This window comes from Melanerpes formicivorus, unplaced genomic scaffold (genome assembly GCF_026170545.1).
Source record: "Melanerpes formicivorus ecotype bairdi unplaced genomic scaffold, bMelFor1.0.p_v2 SCAF_15, whole genome shotgun sequence".
Classification (NCBI taxonomy): Eukaryota; Metazoa; Chordata; class Aves; order Piciformes; family Picidae; genus Melanerpes; species Melanerpes formicivorus.
In genome coordinates this window covers 12,592,714-12,612,192 of record NW_027142367.1, presented here as the reverse complement: position 1 = coordinate 12,612,192, position 19,479 = coordinate 12,592,714, and the positions used below count along the sequence as shown (strand labels likewise).

The 19,479-nt window shown below is 44.8% G+C and overlaps 1 protein-coding gene across 3 annotated transcripts in view; it reads left to right on the top strand.

The window, feature by feature from the left end:
* Nucleotides 1-19,479, top strand: part of PTPN2 (protein tyrosine phosphatase non-receptor type 2) — a 39,762-nt gene that overhangs the window by 14,815 nt on the left and 5,468 nt on the right. For all 3 annotated transcript variants that reach the window (XM_068147648.1, XM_068147650.1, XM_068147649.1), the window contains 4 exons: nt 1,657-1,794; nt 13,149-13,358; nt 15,982-16,140; nt 18,009-18,202. In XM_068147648.1, coding sequence (XP_068003749.1) covers nt 1,657-1,794; nt 13,149-13,358; nt 15,982-16,140; nt 18,009-18,202 — 701 coding nt within the window. The remainder of the gene's footprint in view (nt 1-1,656; nt 1,795-13,148; nt 13,359-15,981; nt 16,141-18,008; nt 18,203-19,479) is intronic.

Here is a 19,479-nt window from a genome sequence, read left to right as displayed (position 1 = left end):
CAAAATGGAAAGTGGGAAAACAAATCTGTTCTAATTTACTTTTAGATCATTTCTTCTAAATCTAAGAAAGCAGAGATTGGCTATATAGTGATCTTAACTGTCGGTAGCAATGGCAACAAGCTGCTGCCGAGCAACTATCAAACTTACCTAACTGGTTTTGATTCTTTACCAGCTGGTGGGGTAGGTGCAGAATACAGATCACTTTAGAATAGAATAGAATAGACCAGGTTGGAAGAGACCCTCAAGATCATCGCGTCCAACCTATCATCCAACACCACCTAATCAACTAACCCATGCAATCAAGCACCCTGTCAAGTCTCCTGAACACCTCCAGCAATGGCGACTCCACCACCTCCCCGGGCAGCCCATTCCAATGGGCAATCACTCTCTCTGTGTAAAACTTCCTCCTGACCTCCAGCCTGAACCTCCCCTGGTGCAGCCTGAGACTGTGTCCTCTTGTTCTGGTGCTGGCTGCCTGGGAGAAGAGACCAACCTCTGCTTGTCCACAACCTCCCTTCAGGTAGTTGTAGAGAGCAATCAGGTCACCCCTGAGTCTCCTCTTCTCCAGGCTAAGCAACCCCAGCTCCCTCAGCCTCTCCTCATAGGGCTTGTGTTCCAAACCCCTCACCAACTTTGTTGCCCTTCTCTGGACTCGTTCCAGCAAGTCAACCTCCTTCCTAAACTGAGGGGCCCAGAACTGGACACAGGACTCGAGGTGTGGCCTGAGCAGTGCAGTGTACAGGGGCAGAATGACCTCCCTGCTCCTGCTGGCCACACTGTTCTTGATGCAGGCCAGGATGCCATTGGCCCTCCTGGCTGCCTGGGCACACTGCAGGCTCATGTTCAGCCTACCATCAACCAGTACCCCCAGGTCCCTCTCTGCCTGGCTGCTCTCCAGCCACTCTGACCCCAACCTGTAGCACTGCATGGGGGTGTTGTGGCCGATGTGCAGAACCCGGCACTTGGATGTGTTCTGACATGATGTAGTTTTTCTGCTTATGTACCTAAAACACTGTGGATTTTAGTTTTAAATGCATGTCATTTGAGGCTAAGGGTTTTCTGCAGAATAGATTTGTTAGTGCAAAATATTTGCTTAGTCCATTAAAAAGTCACTTATTTTATCATACAGGAGTTATTGTACAGAAATTTTGAGTGTAGGGTAAGAAGTATAAAGGACTCAGGCGGGTTTTGCATTGCTTTAGGTAGTTCATTCTTTTGTTTCACCAGAATCTAACTATTCAGGAAGCCTTGGGAAAACTGAATGTGTTACAGCAGTTATGTAAATGTGTGTGCATATCAGAAATGGATGGGGAAATGTTGAGCTGAGTAAAAAATCTCTGTTCACTGTAGAGAAGTAGAGGGGGGAGAGGAAGAAGTGTTGAGGTTTTGTTTTCTCAAAACATGTGCTAGCCCTGTGATAAAGTGAAAGCACAACCAGATAATTCTGGAAAGCTCAATAGCTAATGAAACAGCTGTAGTGGCTTGCCAGTGAACATGATGGACTGTGAGAATTCCTTAAACTTGGAGTAGGTACTTTTGAGTCTACGTATCAAATAAGAGGGTCTCAGATTGTGCTCATGCAAAGCCTGTGGTACCAGGATGCTTAATCAGATTCTTTATGCTTTTTTCTTCTTTTTTTTTTTTAAACTAAATTAGGTGAAGTGTGCACAGTACTGGCCAACAAAAGAAGAGGATGTTATGACATTCAGTGAAACAGGTTTCCGTGTGAGGCTAGTATCTGAAGACATCAAATCCTATTACACAGTACATCTACTGCAGTTAGAAAATATCAATGTAAGCCTTTCTCAGTCTATCTTCTGTTCCTGGGCTTAAGCATGTAATGAAAAGGGTTCAGCATATTGTCACTGGGGATTTGGTTCAGCTTTTTGACTGAAAATTGTAATGTGTTTTGCTTCTGATGAAGATGTATATGTGGCATGGTAGCAAAGGGGTAAGTCTTGAATTAACCTGTGTTTAAAATACAGCTTTAGTATCCACATTCTCCACCTGGCAGTGTCTTCAGGTGCTGAATTGTAATTGATGGTAGTGGTGATTCTGAGAGAAGGTGTAAGAAATACCCTAAAAGGAGGAAGCTAGGAGGTGAAAATTGTGATTTCTTTTGACTATCGTAAATCAGACTCAGTAACTACTGGTTGGGGGGGTTTGATTGTTTGGTTTTGGGTGGGGGTTTTTTGTTTGCTTGGGGTTGGTTGGTTTGGTTTTGGTTGATTGGGGTTTTTTATAATAGTTTAAGGGCCACAAGGATGATCAGGTGACCCGCCTGGTGGATGTGGGGAGGCCTGTGGATGTGGTCTACCTAGACTTCAGCAAGGCCTTTGACACCGTCCCCCACAGCAAACTGCTGACTAAGCTGTCAGCCTGTGGATTGGACCACTACACTCTGTGCTGGGTTAGGAACTGGCTGGAGGGCCGGGCCCAGAGAGTGGTCGTGAACGGTGCCGCATCCAGCTGGAGGCCAGTCACCAGTGGTGTCCCCCAGGGATCAGTGCTGGGCCCTGTCCTCTTCAACATATTCGTTGATGATCTGGATGAAGGGGTAGAGTCAGTCATCAGCAAGTTTGCAGATGACACCAAGTTAGGGGCAGATGTTAGTCAATTAGAGGGTAGAAAGGCTCTGCAGAGGGACCTCGACCGACTGGAAAGATGGGCAGAGTCCAATGGGATGGCTTTCAACAAGTCCAAGTGCCGAGTGCTGCACTTTGGCTATGGCAATCCCATGCAGAGCTATAGGCTGGGGTCGGAGTGGCTGGAGAGCTCCCAGACAGAGAGGGACCTGGGTGTGCTGATCGACAGCCACCTGAATATGAGCCAGCAGTGTGCTCAGGTGGCCAGGAGGGCCAATAGCATTCTGGCCTGCATTAGGAATAGTGTGGCCAGCAGGAGCAGGGAGGTCATAGTGCCCCTGTACTCTGCTCTGGTTAGGCCGCACCTTGAGTACTGTGTCCAGTTCTGGGCTCCTCAGTTTAAGAAGGACATTGAGACACTTGAGCGTGTCCAGAGAAGGGCAACAAGGCTGGTGAGAGGCCTTGAACACAAGCCCTATGAGGAGAGGCTGAGGGAGCTGGGATTGTTTAGCCTGGAGAAGAGGAGGCTCAGGGGTGACCTTATTGCCCTCTACAACTACCTGAAGGGTGGTTGTAGCCAGGAGGGAGTTGGCCTCTTCTCCCAGGCAACCAGCACCAGAACAAGGGGACACAGTCTCAAGCTGCGCCAGGGGAGGTTCAGACTCGAGGTGAGGAGGAAGTTCTTCACCGAGCGAGTCATTCGGCATTGGAATGGGTTGCCCAGGGAGGTGGTTGAGTCATCGACCCTGGAGGCGTTCAAGGGGAGATTGGACGTGGCACTTGGTGCGATGGTCTAGGCATGGGGTCTGCGGTGTCAGGTTGGACTCGATGATCCTCGAGGTCCTTTCCAACCTAAGTGATACTGTGATACTGTGATACTGTGATCAGAGGGCTGGAGCACCTCTCCTGTGAGGACAGACTGAAGGAGTTGGGGCTGTTCAGTCTGCAGAAGAGAAGGCTCCGAGGTGACCTCATTGTGGCCTTCCAGTATCTGAAGGGGGCCTACAGGAAGGCTGGGGAAGGACTTCTCAGGATCTCAGACAGTGATAGGACTAGGGGGAATGGGATGAAGCTGGAGGTGGGGAGATTCGGGCTAGATGTGAGGAGGAGGTTCTTCCCCATGAGAGTGGTGAAACCCTGGAATGGGTTGTCCAGGGAGGTGGTCGAGGCCCCGTCCCTGGGGGTGTTTAAGAGCAGGCTGGATGTGGCTCTGGCCAGCCTGATCTAGTGTGGGGTGTCCCTGCCCATGGCAGGGGGGTTGGAACTAGATGATCCTTGTGGTCCCTTCCAACCCTGAATGGAACTATGAAACTATAATGAAATTTGAGTTTTCCATGTAATTTACTCCAGCTCTCTTAAACTGTTTTTTCTGGGGAATGGTGATTACAACCTGTAGGTAGGTAACTTCATTTCCTCTTGCTTACTTTCCCTTCTGCTCCACAGGACCAGCCATCCTTTTAAAAATTAAGCACTTTGACAATTTAATCAAGTTAATTTAAAAAAAAAGGGAAAAAAAAGTTTCTGGCTTGAACTTAGTTTGGAATTTGCTGCTTCTGTTTCAGAGCTGTAGACAGGATTGAAGAGCTTGTCTCGTAAGAGATTTTCTGCCCCTATAAACCTTGCCTTATATTAATTGCAAGTGCTGCCATGGCAAGTTTTATTCAAGGTTGTATTGGCAGTGGATTTGGGGAAAAAGAAAGCTTGAAGATGTTCCTCTACATACTGTTTTTATAACTAAAGATTGATATATTTGGTCAAAATTACTGGAATTTGCCGTATGAGATCAACATGATAAGCCTTGGCATGTTGTTCCTTGGTATATTCAGTGTAAGAAGAGGTTTATGAAATTCTGTCCTATTGACCTGAAGAGGTTCTGTTGAGTTATTTGTTTATTGTCAGGAAAGGCAAAGAACAGAGGAGTAGTGCTTGCAAGCTGATGCCTCAGAAAGGAAAACTTGCCTCAGCTATTCTCTGAGGAGAATTATTTTAAGTACTGAAAAGGCTTCTTTGTGGAATTACCTGGCTGACATTGACCTCTAATCTTAAACTTGCTGTTTTCAAAGGTTCATTTTTCATTATATGTGTATCTTTTGAATGTAACATTAGCTGGAAGATGCAGAAATCTCTTGAGGACCAGCACAATATGTATTACATTAGAGTTGGAGCTGTGGAGCGCTTGAATGTCTGAGTTTGATCTGCAGGCTCATCAACACTGTACAGAACCTCGTCTATCACCTAAATCAGTTTCACAAGTGTTTAGCAGACTAACTGTGTTGTAGTTGTATTCTAATGCCTCAGCACTCCTTTAAGGCTCCATGAATATTAACTTCACAGAACATAGTATCATAGTATAATTCAGGGTTGGAAGGGATCACAAGGATCATCTAGTTCCAACCCCCCTGCCATGGGCAGGGACACCCCACACTAGATCAGGCTGGCCAGAGCCTCATCCAGCCTGGGCTTAAACACCTCCAGGGACAGGGCCTCGACCACCTCCCCGGACAACCCATTCCAGGGCTTCACCACTCTCATGATGAAGAACCTCCTCCTCACATCTAGCCTGAATCTCCCCACCTCCAGCTTCATTCCATTCCCCCTAGTCCTATCACTACCTGAGATCCTGAGAAGTCCTTCCCCAGCCTTCCTGTAGGCCCCCTTCAGATACTGGATATGTGTATCTTTTGAATGTAACATTAGCTGGAAGATGCAGAAATCTCTTGAGGACCAGCACAATATGTATTACAGTAGAGTTGGAGCTGTGGAGCGCTTGAATGTCTGAGTTTGATCTGCAGGCTCATCAACACTGTACAGAACCTCGTCTATCACCTAAATCAGTTTCACAAGTGTTTAGCAGACTAACTGTGTTGTAGTTGTATTCTAATGCCTCAGCACTCCTTTAAGGCTCCATGAATATTAACTTCAAAGAACATTTGTTACAAAAATGAGCTGCAAGTAGACCATAGTTGGGTACTCAAACAGAAAACCAGCATAGTTTCTAGACTAACACTGCAAATGTAAAGGGGAAGAATTTGATAATTGTACCAAAAAAACTTGTGGGAACTGAGCATTCACAGTGGCTTGAAATGTGAGCTCAGCTATGTTTATACAACTATTCTGGAGAGGGTTTTGGTGGAGGCAGAGTAATAAGACATTTACCCACTTGACGCCTGGAATATAAGATGACTCACGAACAAAATATACTCTGAATTCCAAAAATACTTTAAGAATGTTAGTATATTCCCCTGAAAACAGAGAGAATTAGAGGTGTCTCTGTCACATGACCATTCTGAACGTCACTAAACTGGTGGTACTGCAACAAACTTCTCTAATGCTTAAGCATAAAACCTGCGTGTAGAGTGCTTGTTTAATGTTACCACCCATCTGAATTTGGTTGGCTTTGGTGATGGTGATTTGGTTTTGTTTGTTAAAGACCAGCTAGAATTACAGGTGGGGTTTGGTGGGGACAGTGTCTGGTTTTTAGGATTAAAAGGCCTTTGGCAGTTTTACTTGTTTCTGTCTGTTGTAAGCAAACGTTTGCTGTGCTGTTGGGGCTTGTGTAGTCTGGTAGAGCCCTGAGAGGAGGTGGTGTTTATTGGTATCTTTCCAAAAGTTTGGAAAGTGTTCCAAAGGTGCTTTGTCTTTCTGGCCATTATTGCAGAATTTTTGTTTTTGTTTTGGTCTTTCTCCTGACCTAGGCTCTGTTTTACAAAGTCAAGATGAAGCTGCCTTCCCACTGTGCTTCACTGTGCGTGAAGCACACAAACCGATGTCAGTTGTCAGCTCTCATGAAAGTTTACCACTACTTTATGCTGCGGTTGCTTCAGGTTCAGAAGTCTCCTTGGGGAAAGACTGACTGTGAAGGCTTCCCCAAATTCTTGCCTTTGTGAATGAAGGGTAGATGTGGCAATGCCAGCGACGAGCGGTGTGAGCAATCTGGCAGTGCAGGCCTAGAGCCTGACATGGTGGTAGGCCACGCTCAGCATAAATGCAGAGTTAGCTAGCAGTGGAGCAAAACAGTGCTGTGCCTGCAGCATGTAACTAAAGCAGGGCACTGGTAGCTATAAACATGGACAGTTATCTTGGGACAACAGGACATGCACCTGCATCAACAACCTCGTTGTGTCAGTAGTAGTTGCACCAATAATCTGTAATAGTGCAATGTGTGGGGGGAACCAATGGAGCTATGCCAACAAGGCACTCCGAGTTTATATAAGTTGTAGCAGTTGCCTTGCTATGCACTTCTGCCTCTCCTGTCTCCTGTTTCTTCTACACTTTACTGTGCTATACTTGCACTATAGGCCTGCAACACTGGAACAATAAAGGAACAATACTTGATCATATTGGTCAGCCGTATTGATTCCTATCTCCGTCGTCTACAGGTAGAAGGAAAATTAGTGTCAAATAATTGTATTGGATGGGGTTGCTGTCTTTTGTTGATAGCATTATGGGAGAGTTTTTAGATATTGACAGCTGTCTTCTGGAAGACTCCACCTTGTGTTGAATATATATATTTATATTATTCTTTTTTAATGTCTATGTTTATGTTTGCATTCATATTTGCTACTTTCAGCTTTCCTTGTCACAAGTGTAAGTGCTGGCCTTCAGAGGGGAAAAAAAACTTTTCAGTGATTTCTGATGTGGCAACCCAGATAACCAGGAGAAAGCTCCAACGTGACACATAATGATTGCTTGTGAGGAAAACTCCACTGTCTTGATACTGGGAAATTGCAGGAAGTTGTGGGAGGGCAATCATGGATTGACTAGATAAAGAAATGGGGCAGTGGAAAGGAAATGAAATTACTGGAGGAACCTTGATGAATATATCTCAGAGTGGGTTCCTAGAAATAAAAATAAAGCAGCTGAAGGAAAGGTTTACAAGGAAAATATTTGCTGGAGAAGAAATGAACCAGATGTGACACTGGTGGTGTGAGGACAATTAGATGACCCCAAGTGGAAGCCTGAGTCCTCCGCACATAGTATTTGGAAAACCCCATTAGCTAGCAGAATGGCTCCTCCACTTAGTACCAAGCTTGTCTGTCCATTGCTGTCAGATTGAAGTGATGCAAGGCTGCTTCATGGCCCTCACTGTCAGATCCTATGGATGAACCAGGAAGAGTCAGTGGAGTTCAAGGAGACAAGATTTGCCTTGCTTGTAGTTCACAATGCCCAATAGTTTACCTACTCTGGGAAGATCTTTTGCTTGTGGAAGCAAGCAGTGTCACGGCCGGTGATGTTCTGGGATCTAGTGGTATCTGCATCAGGATGTGTGGGTGGATGGAATTCCTGTAGGGCTGTGAAGGGATTTCTGAAACACAGCATACACTTGCTTTTAAACTTGTGGGATGTCCTCATATCACTCTGTCAAACTGCAGCACGGATTAATTTTTGGTCTTCGTGGCCACAGAAATAGGACTGAGGCATTAGGAAAGGTATTGATGTCTCACAGGAAGAGAGAATCCAGACTTGTGAAGTGTTTTGAGGATTCAGTGGGCATAGCTATTGCCAAGTTGACTTGCAAGGTATGCAGTAGTTATTAAAAAAACACCAACACAAGCCCCAGACTATTTATGAGGATTATTTGGTCCATTATCTTCCTTGCCATTTTTATGTACGTTTTAAAAACCACTTTGCCAAGCATTAGAATGAACAAATAGAAGAGGTTGTGGTGAGAATTGATTTAAGGTTTTCCAATTTCAGTGCTCAGAGTGTTTGTTGCCCTTACAGGAGCTTCTCACTTCCAGGGAGTCAATGGAGTTGTTAATGTGCTCAAGGCATGATCATTACATACAGGATAACTATGGGGCTGCATGTGTGTTCAGCACCTTCATATATTAGACCATTTCAGTAGTCATTAAACTATGAAATGAGTGAAGGCCTTATGAGAGGGGTGTGAAATGTGACAGACCAGCATTTTTCTGCCTTCATCTGTTTTGCTTCACATCGAAGGTGTCAGCTTTCTTTGAGCATTTTGGTAGTATTTTATGTTCTTACTCTCAAGTAGCCCAACAACCCAAAGTTGTTGCAAAGATATTTGTACCTGTTTGTTTTGAGTGATTGACTAATCACTGTAAAAAAACTATGACAGGGCTTGTTTTGATGAAAATCCATGTAATGGCATTGTATTATTGTTCTGCAGAAGTCCTTTTGTGGGTGTCTGCTTGTAACCTGGAGCATGGCTTGTGGCTTGGTCATCCTTTGTTTATGCTGCAGTGTTGCCAGCAGTCAGCGGAGAACTGTGCAGTATGGAGCTAACCTTTGGAGTTTATCACTTTTGGCTGTATTGGTTATTTACTGAAAACTTACCCCAGTAGTTTGTGAAACTTCCACTAGAATGATTTGACTCATTTTCATGGAATCACACAGAATAATAAGGGTTGTAGGAAATGTCTGGAGATCCTCTAGTACAACCTCCCTGCTAAAGCAGGGGCACCCAAAGCAGGTTGCCCAGAACTGCAATGACCAGGTAGGTTTTGGAATCTCTCCAGAGAAGGAGACTCCACAACCTCTCTGGGCAGCCTCTTCCAGTGCTCTGGCATCCTCATAGGAAAGTAGTTTTACTTAGTGTTCACATGGGACCTCCTGGGTTCCAGTTAGTGCCCATTGCCTCTTGTCCTGTTGCTGGACACCACTGAAAAGAGCTTGGCCCCATCCTCTTGACACTTGCTGTTCAAATATTGTTTAGCATTGATGAGATCCTCTCCCAGTCTTCTCCTGGCTAAACAGCTCCAGGTCTCTCAGCTTTTGTTAGAGAGGTGCTCCAGTTCCCTCGTCTTCATAGTCCTCTTCTGGACTCCTCAGTAATTCCCTGTTCTTTTTTGACCTGGAGAGTCCAGAACTGGACCAAGTACTTCAGATGTTGTCTCACTATGGCAGAGTAGATGGGGAGGAGAACCTCCCTCAACCTCTCGGACATACTTCTTAATGCATCCCAGGATACTATTGACCTTTTTGAATGCAAGAGCACGCTGCTGGTTCAGGGTGAGCTGTTTGTCTACCAGGACTCCCAGGTCCTGCTTTGTGGAGCTGATTTCCATCAGGTTAACCCCTCACCTGTACTGGTGCATGGGGTTATTCCTGCATAGGTGCAGGACTCTTCACTTGCCCTTGTTGAACTTCATTAGGTTCCTCTCCACCCAACTCACCAGCCTGTCCAGGTTGAAAAGTTTCTATTTTCTTGACAAGTTTGTTTGTTTAAAAGCTGTCCCAGGATTATTCAAGATTTGTTGTTTTCTGGTAGCTCCTCTTGGGGAATAAATCTTGGAAGAATACATTGTGATGACCACAGTGGAAGCTGCTTTTCAGTTATGCAGAAGTGTGTTCCTTTTTATAAGCTTTTTTTTATTACTGCTTGAATCTTGGAAGTTCAGCCTTTTTTTTTCTTCAGAAGAATATCTAGTTTCCTGATAACACTTGAAATAAAATTAGTTGTTCTCTAAAATTGAATTCCTGTTGTGAATCTCCAGTAAGCCCAACCTTTTCTAGTTAACTGTTCTGCATGACTTCATGTGTGCATGGCTGGGTGACAAGGGGGCTTCTGTCAGATGCTCACACAAAGACAGTGTTTCAGCTCTGCAACCTGACTGCCAGGCACCACTTGAAAGAGCCATTCTGGTTGAGAGGGAGAATGTGGGAGGCTTAAATATTCCAAGGGGATTTGCCCATATGAGTTGAAGCTGCAAGTTTAAAGTCAGCCAGTTGTGGTGCACTGAAACCTGAAATGGGGCTCATGCAGAAAGGTGAAAGATGAGGTGTTAAGATGAGCTGGAGTGATAGAAAATGGTGGGATGGATAAAAGCTTTCATACTGGGGATGAAGGAAAGAGTAGCTCTGTGGTTTAGAGGTCGATGAGATGTACAATAGTACTGTTACCTCTGTGCAGAAACACCTACGTTAAGGTCAGAGGATGAGCAGGGTGACCAGTAGCCATGTGCTTGGAGCACTACAAGTGTTTTGGGAGCAGGATGCTAGTGGTTGTTACGGTATAGGAGTTGAAAATAAACCCAACAAAACCCCCACAGATCACTTTTGTTTAGATAAGGGCATTTTGAAGGTGTAAGGCAGGCTTTCATCTGGAAAGCGGTTTAAGAACCTGGAGGGGGAGAGTATCACTTATCACTTCCAAGGATCATCTAGCTTCACAGGAAACAACTTTAAACCTTCTCTCTACCTACTATGTGCATTTAGCTCTATTCTCCTGTTTTCCTCTTAATTTTGTTTGTAAATGGATGGATCAGTTGTTTTGGAAACAGGAAGCTGCTTAAGAAGAGTTCTCTTTATTGGTATCATAAATATGGGAATTACAGAATTTTAATCTCCATGATTTTTAAGCAAATGGGTCCTTTCAGTTGATTAGTCAGTTAACTCACTCGTTGAAAGAGTAGGTACAGAAGATCAGTAGAATATCTCAGCTGAAAATTCAAACTTCTTTTCATGCTTTGCTTCAGACAAATAAAGAAGGGAAATCCCAGTGCACTTAGCCAATTTAGGCCTTGGTGGAATTTTTTCCCCCTTTGAAATCTTCCTGTGTGCTCATTCTCCTATAATGATGGATTGGGCTTTGTTGTCCTTGTTGAGATCTTAGCCAAGAGGCAAGATATTCCTGGAAGAGAATTGTGCATTTGAGAGTGATTTGAGTTGTGTTGATATCCACTGTTTTGTTTGGAAGTCCTGGCAGGTTGGCAGTATCAGGCAGTGAAGGCAAAAGACAAGATGGGAGAGCGTGTTGGTTGATGGGTTGGGCGCGATGAGCTTGAAGGTCTCTTCCAACCTGGTCTGGTCTGGTCTGGTCTGGTCTATTCTATTTGCGTTACTGTTGTGACCTGAACTCTATTTTAGTTGCACAAAGCAGCTTCCCAAGAAAAAGTTAAGAGTAGAATTTATTTGAATTTCATCACTATAGTTTAGTGTTGCTGAAAAGTTAAAAATAGCTTTTTCTGGATGTTTCAAATCTACTTCTGATCTAACTCTGTGGAGGTTTATGTAGGCTTCAATCTATGTGGAAAAAAAGATTCAATGGAGGCAGGATAAAAATAGCTGAACCTCTCTGAAATGCCCAAGTTTCATCAGTGATGGAGTTGTTTCAGAATCGCTGGGGTAAAGACAAGCGTTTAACAGCAGGTCCAAATTTGTCATCAAAGCTTTAACTGGCTGGAAAGCAGCCCTGAGGAGAGAGACTTGGGGGTGCTGGTGGACAAAAAGCTCAACAGGAGCTCTCAGTGTGCACTTGCAGCCCGCAAAGCCAATCAGATCCTGGGCTGCATCAGGAGAAGTGTGGCCAGCAGGTCGAGGGAGGTGATCCTCCCCCTCTACTCAGTCCTGGTGAGACCCCACCTGGAGTACTGTGCCCAGTTCTGGAGCCCCTATTACAAGAGGGATGTGGAGGTGCTGGAACGTGTCCAGAGAAGGGCCACAAGGATGATCAGAGGGCTGGAGCACCTCTCCTATGAGGACAGACTGAAGGAGTTGGGGCTGTTCAGTCTGCAGAAGAGAAGGCTCCCAGGTGACCTAATTGTGCCCTTCCAGTATCTGAAGGGGGCCTACAAGAAGGCTGGGGAAGGACTTCTCAGGATGTCAGGTAGTGCTAGGACTAGGGGGAATGGAATGAAGCTGGAGGTGGGGAGATTCAGGCTGGATGTGAGGAGGAGGTTCTTCCCCATGAGAGTGGTGAAACCCTGGAATGGGTTGTCCAGGGAGGTGGTCGAGGCCCCGTCCCTGGGGGTGTTTAAGAGCAGGCTGGATGAGGCTCTGTCCAGCCTGATGTAGTGTGGGGTGTCCCTGCCCATGGCAGGGGGGTTGGTACTAGATGATCCTTGTGATCCCTTCCAACCCTGAATGATACTATGATACTGTGATGATGATATGTGCATACTCTCTTGCTGTCATTTCAATACTTGCAGTCAGTTGGCTATGTGAGGAGGGGAGCAAGAGTGCAAAGTATTTACAGTGCTGGTGGGTACCTTTTCCAGTCAGTAACTGCTGTCAGACATGAAGCTGCATTATCACACAATCATTTTAGTTTGAAAAGACTTTCAAGATCATCAGATTGAACCATTATTTGACTCTGCTGAGGATATTGCTAAACTCTGTCCCTCCCTTTGTCTTTTAAACAGCTCCAGGTTGGGGATTCAACCACCTCTCTGGAGAGTCTGCTCCAGTCTTTGAGAATGTTTTCAGTGAAAAAATTTCTTCTAATGTTCAACTTAAACCTCCCCTGGTGCAACTTGAAGCCATTTTCCTCTCATCCTATTGCTTGTTGCTAGGGAGAAGTGATAAAAGGGGAAAAAAAAAACTTAGTATTTGGAAGGAAATACTAAACCTACCTAGATATAATATTGGAAGTTTGAGAAGAAAAAAATGGTGATAATTACAAAGGGGAAAACTAGCAACTTGGATGAAAAACTGTTTCAGGTTGCAGTGTTTGTTATCATCCAACTCGAAGTTACTGTTTGTGTGAATGGGACTTTAAAATGAAAACAGCTCTTGATTTAGATGGAGGAGAGGTGTGCTGACTAAACAAAAGCAGAAAGCTTCCCACTTGTATTATCTGTTTGTCTTCACTTCTAGAGTGGCGAGTCCAGGATGATCTTTCATTTTCATTATACGACGTGGCCAGACTTCGGAGTTCCTGAATCCCCAGCTTCATTCCTGAACTTCCTCTTCAAAGTCCGAGAATCTGGGTCACTAAGTCCTGAGCACGGACCTGCAGTCATTCACTGCAGCGCAGGCATAGGACGCTCTGGCACCTTTTCATTAGTGGACACTTGTCTTGTTCTGGTAAGTGCTTGGTCATTTTCTCTGTCAGTCCTTTCCTCCTCCTGATACCCCACCTTCCTTCACACTGGCTTTTTCAGTAAGAAGGCTTTAAAAGCATTTAAGTTCATAACATGCCAGTGAAGACTTCCATTACTAATCATACATTGTGCTTGCTCACATATTTTGATGGTTTAAAACCACAGTTCTTGAAATGCATTTGTAACCCTATCTTGAAATGTGTGACATGTTCTCAGAGCTTCCTGGAAAGCTGAGTGAGCAGTCTTTTCCTTTGATCGATATGGTGCTTGGAGAAGGCTGGCTGTTTATTTTTAACATGACCATAAAGTTAGGCTTGTGAATATATATTGAGACAACTGAATCTCAAAGTCTTTTCTTCTAAACATGGAGTATCTTGCAGGTCTGACAGGCCTCTTAAGGTTGCAGAAAATTGATACCTGAACTTGGGGCATATCACAGAATATATCCAGTTGGAAAAGATGTTCAGGATCAGCCAGTCCAACTTTCAGCTCAGCACTAAAGGGTCAACCCTTAAAACATGTCCCTAAGCACCAGGTCCACACCCTACTTAAACACCCCCAGGGATGGTGACTCCACCACTGCTCTGTTTGAGAAGCTTTTCAGTGAAGAAATATTTGCTAATACCCATCCTAAACCTCCCTTGGCACAGCTTGAAACCATTTCCTCTAGTCCTGTCACTTGCAAGGAGAAAAGACTGACCTCCTCCTTGCTCCAACCTCCCTTCAGGTAGTTGTACAAAGCGGTGAAATCTCCCCTTAGCCTCCTCCAGAATCCCTCAGCCACTGTAATTTGTCTATTGTGTATGTTTTTATGCAAGTATAGTTTAATGTTAGACGAATTAAAGCAAACATTGCAAGAAGTGCAATTACATGGTTGAAAAAAAAAAACCATGAATGTAGTGTGGGGACAAGTGTGCATTGCTTGGATTAGGGATTCTGTTTTAAAGGAGGAATCTTCTCCACATTCAGTCATTCTAAACTGATGCTCTGTCAGCAGCAGTAGACAATAGTGCTTTATGGGCTCCCCAGCTCAAGACAGGCAGGCATCTACTGGAGAGAATCCAGCAGAGAGGTATGAGGATGATTCAGGAGCTTGAACATCTCTCCTGTGAAGAAAGCCTGAGAGATGTGGGGCTGTGTAGTCTTGAGAAGAGAAGGCTGAGAGGGATCCTTATCAAGGTGTATAAATATCTGAGGGGTGGGTGTCAAGATGAAGGTGCCAGGCTCTTTCTGGTGGTGCCCAGTGACAGGACAAGGAACAGCAGGTACAAGCTGGAACACGGGAAGTTCCACCTCAACATGAGGAGAAACTTTTATCCTGTGAAGGCTCTTGAGCACTGGAACAGGCTGCCCAGCAAAGTTGTGGAGTCATCTTCTCTGGAGACTTTTTGAGACCCATCTGGATGCATTCCTTGGTGATCTGCCCTAGGTGATCCTGCTTTGGCAGGGGGGTTGGACTGGATGATCTCCAGAAGTCCTTTCCTGTGATTCTATGGTTTTGGAATAGAATAGAATAGAATAAACCAGGTTGGAAGAAACCTTCAAGATCATTGTGTCCAACCTATCATCCAACACCACCTAATCAACTAACCATGCAACCAAGCACCATGTCAAGTCTCCTCCTGAACACCTCCAGTGATGGTGATTCCAACACCTACCCAGGCAGCCCATTCCAGTGGGCAGTCACTCTCTCTGTGTAAAACTTCCTCCTGACCTCCAGCCTGAGACTGTGTCCTCTTGTTCTGGTGCTGGCTGCCTGGGAGAAGAGACCAACCTCTGCCTGTCCACAACCTCCCTTCAGGTAGTTGTAGAGAGCAATAAGGTCACCCCTGAGTCTCCTCTTCTCCAGGCTAAGTAGCCCCAGCTCCCTGAGCCTCTCCTCATAGGGCTTGTGTTCCAAGCCCCTCACCAACTTTGTTGCCCTTCTCTGGACACATTCCAGCAAGTCAACCTCCTTCCTAAACTGAGGGGCCCAGAACTGGACACAGGACTCGAGGTGCAGCCTAACCAGTGCAGTGTACAGGGGCAGAATGACCTCCCTGCTCCTGCTGGCCACACTGTTCTTGATGCAGGCCAGGATGCCATTGGCCCTCCTGGCCGCCTGGGCACACTGCAGGCTCATGTTCAGCCTACCATCGACCAGCACCCCCAGGTCCCTCTCTGCCTGGCTGCTCTCCAGCCACTCTGACCCCAACCTGTAGCACTGCATGGGGTTGTTGTGGCCGATGTGCAGAACCCGGCACTTGGATGTGTTCAATCTCATGCCGTTTTGATTCTTATGGTCCTATTTCAAAGTACAAAGACATGCCTGAATAAAATCAAGCATATAAAAATATCTTCATTTTAAGACTAGATATGAAGATACTGATTTATTTGGTGAATACTTGATCATTGATTTGTTCCTAAAAGGTTTTCATTAGGTGGTTAACTTTTCCCCCCTCCCTGTAAAAACAATTTAACAATCATTGATGTTGACTTTGTATATAATGAACAGAAGTGTAATATGAAGAAATTGTATTTATACATGCAACTTCATGACTCATTTTTACTTGTATATGTGCTTTCTGTTGGTAGTAATGATGCTTTTGATGTAACTTTTTCTACAGATGGAGAAAAAAGACCCATTTTCTGTAGATATTAAGAAGGTATTGCTGGATATGAGAAAATACCGAATGGGACTTATTCAAACTCCTGATCAACTAAGATTTTCCTATATGGCTGTAATAGAAGGAGCAAAATTTATAATGGGAGATTCCACTATACAGGTAAATGTTTAGCTCAAACACTAATAGTGGTTAAGAAGGACCCCCAAGCTATTAAAAACATGTGGGGTTTAAATAATTCACCTTTTTCAGTGGATGCCTACAAGGTTTTAAAGGATATCCAATGAGTATCTTCTGTCAGCTAAACTTTAATCCTATGTATTTAGAAAGAAAGAAAATGAATCTTTAATACTGGAAGGTCAAGTTCACGCCCAGTATCACTTTGAAAAGATGGCAAGGGTCTGTTTAGAATTTACTGATCTTTATTTTCCTAATAATTAAGTTGCCTGATCAGGTTTATTAGTAAAGTTCCATGTCCTTTAAAAAGGGTAAAGAGATGACCAGATCTTACTATTCCATCAGTGTGGCTTGCAGATTTAGCAGTAGCTACAGCTGTTTTAAGTGGCAGGGGCAGGGGGAGGAAGGACTGAAAGGAGAGCCTGTGAAACAGCCATAATTCTGCTTTCTTCTGCTAGAGCATTTTGGTTTTGCTGATCTCTTAAAATCACGAATGAAGCAGCTGAACTGAAACACTTAAACTCTTTGCTGGGATAGCTGCCAGGCTCTTCTTTTGGACAGATGTTTCTTGACTTGTTCTGTAAACAAGAAAATAATTTTGCACAACCACTAAACAGCACCTAGGGAGTATGCTGCTGGTCCCACACCTGCACCGTGTGCCTAGGAGACCGCAAAAGTCATCTTAATGCAAACAGCAATTCTGCCTCCTGATATCTGGAAGCTGTTTCTGGTGGTATTAAGGGTCCTTCCTCCAATAATCTTTCTGCCTTAAAAAAAAACAACCACCCAAGGAAAGCCAAACCAAAAAACATGCTCTAAAATGAGCAGCTTTGCTCCCACATTTACCCATCTAGGTCACAGGCTTTCTCATTTCTGGATACAAGGGGGCATTGTCACCTCAAAACGCTGCTTGGCAAGTTCAAGCCTGTCACTTCTTCCCCCTAAGAGAATGCCTAACCCAAGGTAGTGCCTGAGGGGTGCACTTCTCATGTGTTCTTGATTTCTTATGATTGTTCAGATAAGCTTTTCTAAGCCAGTATCTTCATCAGTGCAGGCAGTTGTCCTGGTGCTTTTGTCTTAACGCCTCAGGGTCACGTGGAGAAAATCAATTGGCAGTACTTAATAGGAGTGGTTCTCCTTTCAAGGTCAGCTAGATGGTTTTCTTAATTTCTAACTAGAGTTAGAAACTTCATTCTGCTAAGGATAAGGGAAGGCACGAAGTCCTTGAATGTTCCTTTACTATAACCTTACATTTAATGGTTGGACTTGATGATCTGAAAGGTCTTTTCCAACCTAAAGGATTCTGTGATTGTTCAAATCTGAGATCTCCATGGATTTCAGAAGTCACTAAACTGTGCAAGCACCAGGTATGCTTAAACCAGTACTTGCTTACAGCTGGTGGCTGCAACTGCAACACTTGCATCGTGGAATGGGGAATCTCTCATGTAGCACCATCGGGATCTTCACCAGTGATTGCAAGGAGGGATCAGACACTCCTGGGTTGCCCTGCAGAGGTGTGTGATTTGTGCATCACTGCATGGTGCCGTAGCTGAAACAATGAGTCGCTTCCTAATTACAACACAGCGCTGCACTACCTAAACTGGGTGAGGTGGAACAAGATTGAAGTTTTGATTTCACAGAATCCCAGCATAGTGGGGGTTGGAAGGGGCCTCTGGAGATCATTTAGTCCAACCCCTTGCTAAAGCACGTCGCCACAGTAGGCTGTACGGGATTGTGTCCAGGAGGGTCTGGAATCTCTCTGGAGAAAAGATTTCTGTGAAATCCCTTCCTAATAAAGATGAGCAGCAGCCTGCAGTGTTAGGGGAATGTCTGAAATCTCTTCTTGTTTGCAGAAACGGTGGAAAGAGCTTTCTAAGGAGGACCAAGCACCAAGTTCTGAGCAGTCTCCTTCAAACCCAACCAAACTAACCACAGAGAAGTACAATGGGAACAGCATAGGCCTGGAGAACAAAGATCAAATGGAGAAAATAAATACTGACCTGAACTCCACTAAAGTTCAAGATCTCACAGATGGAAACATTGAAAGGTAGGCAAGATGAAGAAGCCATTTAGAAGGCAGATACACTTGCTTAAAAGGCTGAAATGTTCAATCATGATCTTGTCATAAGAAAGCTTCAATATCTTTCTTCATCAGAGGGATAAGGACAGGTGGTATTTGACTCTTAATAATGGTGTGGTCAGCAGGAGTAGGTAAGTGATCATGCCCCTGTACTCAGCACCTCAAATACTGGGTTCAGTTTGGGGTTCCTCACTACAAGACAAACATTAAACTACTGGAGTGTGGCCAGAGAAGGACAATGAGGCTGGTGAAGGGTCTAGAGAACAGGTCTAGTGACAAGTGGCTGAGGGACCTGGGTTTGTTTAGTCTGGAGAAAAGGAGGCTGAGGGGAGACCTCATTGCTCTCTACAACTCTCTGAAAGGAGGTTAGAGTGAGGTGGGGGTCAGTCTGTTCTCTCTAGTAGCAGATGGCAGGAGGAGAGGAGATGTCCAGAAACTGTGCCAGGAGGTTAGGTTGGATATTGGGGAAAATTAATTAAAGAGTGATCAGGCATTGGAACAGGCTGCCCAGGGAGGCAGTGGAGTCACTGTCTCTGGAAGTCTTCAAGAAACGTGTGGCCATGGCATTTCACAACGTGCTTTGGAGGTATTTTACAGTGTTCCAAAGGTTTGTTTTTTTATCACCTGCTGCTTTCCATGTGGTGTTTGAAAGTGTTCCAGTGAAGCCACACATTACCCTCCACTCATTTTCAATCTGTCACAGGGCTCTGGCACGTGAATTTGTCAAGTTTCTCTGGCTTATGAGTAGCAGTGGCTCACTGTGAGCTGCTGTATTGGGAATTACTGACAGAATTGCTGTCCCTTCAAGCTCTGTGTCCCTTCGGCCTGCCCACGTGAGGTAGCCAAATGTGGATCCATAGCCAGAGAGCCAGGAAGTTGACTGGGATGTGCCAAGCTGTGCAGCCCAGTGTGTCCCAAGAGGCTGCAGGCTGGGATGGGATGCAGCAGTTCAGTGTAGACAGACCAAGATTCTGAAATAAGAGATAGCCCCTTGGTGCCCTCATGAGTTTGGCTTTCCAAGTACTTATGGTGTTTTGAGACAATGGCAACAGTTGTGTAGATGGTTGAAGAAGCCCCTCACAAGTGGGATCCATGTAGTGGTTATGTGCCAGGACTTGAGACAATCAAATCAGGTTTTGTGTCAGAGTTAGGTTGTGAAGATACCTTTGGAGTCAAGAGTTACAAAGCAGCCCTGACAGCATAACAACACACAACTGATATGTAGCTTATGGCCTTGATCAAGT